The following is a 3,621-nucleotide window of genomic DNA, read 5'->3' as shown; positions in this document are numbered from 1 at the left end:
AGCCTGGTCTACAAGAGCTAGTTCCAGGACAGGCTCCAAAACCACAGAGAAACCCTGTCTCGAAAAACCAAAAAAAAAGAAAATACAAGACCAGGTAGGTAGCTGAGTCTGGTATATTGCATGATTTTAATCCCAACACTCAGGAGCCAGAGGCAGACAGATCTTTGAGTCTGAGTCTAGTCTGGTCTACAGAGTTCCAAGAGAATCAAGACTAGAACGAGAAAACCTGTCTAGAAAGAGGAAAAGAAGAAGAAGAAGAAGAAGAAGAAGAAGAAGAAGAAGAAGAAGAAGAAGAAGAAGAAGAAGAAGAATTATTCATTTGAGTTCATTCATTCAGAAAATAAACTTAGAGAGTGTTCCCTCTCATCAAGAAAATTTCTTTTTACCAACAGATGAAGGGAGACCACTACAGAAAACTACAACCAATCAAAATGCATAACTGTGAAGTCCAGTCCCAATGGATACATTTACAAAACAGCTCCTACATCTAAGGCTAAGAAGATATGGCAGAAGAGGGGGCAGCTATGCTGTTGTCTCCTAGTAACCTCAAGACCATTAACCAACGTGACTTGCCTGGACACGAGCTGCACAACCCAGGAGCAGGAGGTCTCAACCCTACACAAAGAGCTGCAGGCAATTAAGGAATACCAAGAGGAAATAAGGAAACAGTCTTCCTCTCCAGTACCAAATGTCAAACCCTAAAACATACGCACAAAGTAACATACAGTTTGAGCAGTTCATATTTAGAAATATGTATGAATATTCATAAACATATATGTATGTAACAATTAATGAAAAAAGAGGCCATGAACTTGAAAGAGAACAAAGAGGAGTATATATGGAAGGGCTCAGAGGAAGAGGGGAAAGGAGAATAACATAGAGATGGCTCAGAGGTTAAGAGCATTGTCAGTTCCCAGCAACCACATGGTGGCTCACAACCATCTGGAATGAGGTCTGGTGCCCTCTTCTGGCCTGCAGGCATACACGCAGACAGAATATTGTATACATAATATAAAAAAAAAAAGTGTAAAGCAAAGGACTCTCACACTTTCTCCCTAGGTTTACTGTCTTCCTAGCACTTGAGAGGCAGAGACAAGAGGATCTCTGTCTAAATAAATACATAAATGCGAAACAATATAAGTTTGACTGCCAGCTGTTCTAGAAAGTGTACCCTATGTCCACAAACTCATCTAGCCTTGACAACATGTCGATGGTGAAACTGAGATTCAACGTCCAGTAAGATTTTGCACACTGGCCTCCAGCTCATATATGTAAACAGTATGTTAAGAGTGGGGATGTAGTTCAGTGGAAGAGTGCTTGCCTAACGTGCTCCCAGCCTAGGCTCGGGAGTAAACTGCATAAGCAGCCGTGCTGGTGCGTGTGCATCTGTAGCAGCAGCCCTGGGGAGCTGGATGAAGGAGGATCAAGAGGTCAAGGATAACCTCAGCTATGCAGGAGTCTGAAGCCAGTCTGGGTTACCCAGCCCTGGTTGTATAGACCGGAATCCTAGCTACCGGAGAGACTGAAGCAAAATAATCCAAAATTCAAGGTCATTATAGACAATCTAGGAAGACTATTTCGCAAAATAAAGATTGGAAATAGGGCTGGGGCTGTAGCTCAGTGAGGCCGCGCGCGGGAGGAAGGTGGCTTATCCTCAATTTCCTAAATGAAGAATAGTGTGGCGTACTTTTAATCCAACACTAGGAGCAAGAAAATCACAAACTAGTGCCCAGTCTGGCCTGGGTTACATAGTGAAACCGCCTCGAAATAAATAAATAAATGCTCCAGTTCTTCTCTAACTCCCCTCAAAAACAAGCCACCATCAGGCCTGATTATTTTAAGGATGGGGCAAAGGAAAAGGCTGGTCCTGGATGTTCAACATGGGCACTGAAGTCCTATCAGCTGTCACTACAGGTGCCCACGTTTTACCCTGACCTCAATATGGGAAGAGGAGAAACCAACCTGAGATGAAGACGCTAAAAGGGAAAGAAGTGTCCCCATGCACGTACCTTAGCCTGTCAGTACCAAGGACATTTAACCCTTTCTGCAAGCTAGCCCCAGATTCCAAAATGCCCCATGGCCAATACCCTAACTTCCCAAAGTTGACAAGTTCATCTGAACTAACCGCCTTCTAAGAGGATTCTAGCGGCCTTGAATCAATGGAAGAGTTTACAGAGCTCCATTATGGCCACAAGTCCCTCCCAACCCCGAAACTCAAACCCAATGGGGCTTGCGGTGCCCCCTTGACACTCACATCGCCCTTCTGCAGCTCCGGCGCCGCGATCCTCACCGGCTCGGTTCTCTTCTTTGGCTTGGGAAGCCCCAAGGGGTGTCCGACACTGCCCACAGCTGGGGGCAGACTGAGACCAGGGCCTTGCGGCGACGGCAGCCCCAGCCCCTCCCCGACTCCCGCAGCTTCGGCTGGGCTCACTCCTGCAGGTGGCGGGAAGCCGCCCAGGCCGAAGGGCAGAGGTGGAGGAGGCTGCAGCCTGAGGTCTCCGGTGGGCGGGGGCAGCAACAGCGGCGGGGGAAAGGCTGAAGCCAGCATCTGGGGGGGCGGGGGCAGCAAGGCCGGACCCTTGGGTGCGGGGAGAGAAGCGAACAGGCCTCCTAACGTGGGCCCAGGCACAGGAGCCGCCACGTCCTCTTCCTCCGGCTCCGGCTCTGGTTCATCCGGCTCACTCTCATCGCTGCTGGCATAAGCAACCAGAGACATGGCGCCTCCCGCCTTTGGGATGCCCTTGCCCGCAGACTAGGCCTACTTGAGACCCGGGATGTCCCGGCGGCCTAGTAGGCCCCACCACTGGGCAAGGCGGGGAACCAAAAAGCGCCCCCAGCTCCGTGTTCTAGAGCTATCCTCGGCAGGAACCCATGGCCAGGGTTGAGTTCCACCGAGTAAGAATTCCCGCTTCACTTAAGCTCCTAGCGCCAGGAAACTACACACAGCTAATGGCCGCCGAGTCACTCCGCCTACTACTCGCCTCACAAACATAAGAACTACAATTCCCAGAGAACAGTGGCGCAACAAACCATTCTCCGCCTCAGGTAACTCCGTGCAAAGCATGGTGGGAGCTGGAGTCTAAAGGTGGAGTAAATGGTGCGCAAAAAGACTGAGCGGAAACCGTCCTTTAACGCAGGGATTCCTGGGATTCGTAGTTTGTTTTGTTGTTGTTGTTGTTGTTGTTGTTGTTGTTGTTGTTGTTGTTGTTGTTGTTACCTTGCAAGTCTTATGTTACTACAAGCCCCATGGATCAGAGCGGTAGTCACAGAAACACTTAGAGCATTTCGGTACTTGGAGTTAGTTCCTCAGAGCACCTAAGGTTTATGGGAGCTGTGGTACCCTTAGAAACTGCAAGTGTTGTCGGGAAAGTGATGGCTTCTGGGAAAAGTGGACTAGTAACTAGCTTAAAGGGAAAGTTACCTGTAAATAAATGGTGATGCTTCCAAGTCGACCTGGTAGTTAGAACAAAGCACTCCAAGAAAAGCCAAAGACCAAGGGACGAGTGTGAAATTAAGCTGCAAAACCAAAAGAAGCCGGGCGGTGGTGGCGCACGCCTTTAATCCCAGCACTCGGGAGGCAGAGGCAGGTGGATCTCTGTGAGTTCGAGACCAGCCTGGTCT

The 3,621-nt window shown here is 49.0% G+C and overlaps 1 protein-coding gene across 1 annotated transcript in view; it reads right to left on the bottom strand.

Moving 5' to 3' along the window:
• Positions 1-2,974, bottom strand: part of Prcc (proline rich mitotic checkpoint control factor) — a 28,871-nt gene extending 25,897 nt beyond the window's left edge. The window contains exon 1 of the mRNA XM_005356908.2: positions 2,255-2,974. Coding sequence (XP_005356965.1) covers positions 2,255-2,716 — 462 coding nt within the window. The 5' untranslated portion in view covers positions 2,717-2,974. The remainder of the gene's footprint in view (positions 1-2,254) is intronic.
• Positions 2,975-3,621: the final 647 nt, after the last annotated feature.

The sequence above is a fragment of the Microtus ochrogaster genome, chromosome 21, assembly GCF_000317375.1.
Source record: "Microtus ochrogaster isolate Prairie Vole_2 chromosome 21, MicOch1.0, whole genome shotgun sequence".
Lineage (NCBI taxonomy): Eukaryota > Metazoa > Chordata > Mammalia > Rodentia > Cricetidae > Microtus > Microtus ochrogaster.
This window is presented reverse-complemented; position numbering and strand designations above follow the sequence as displayed.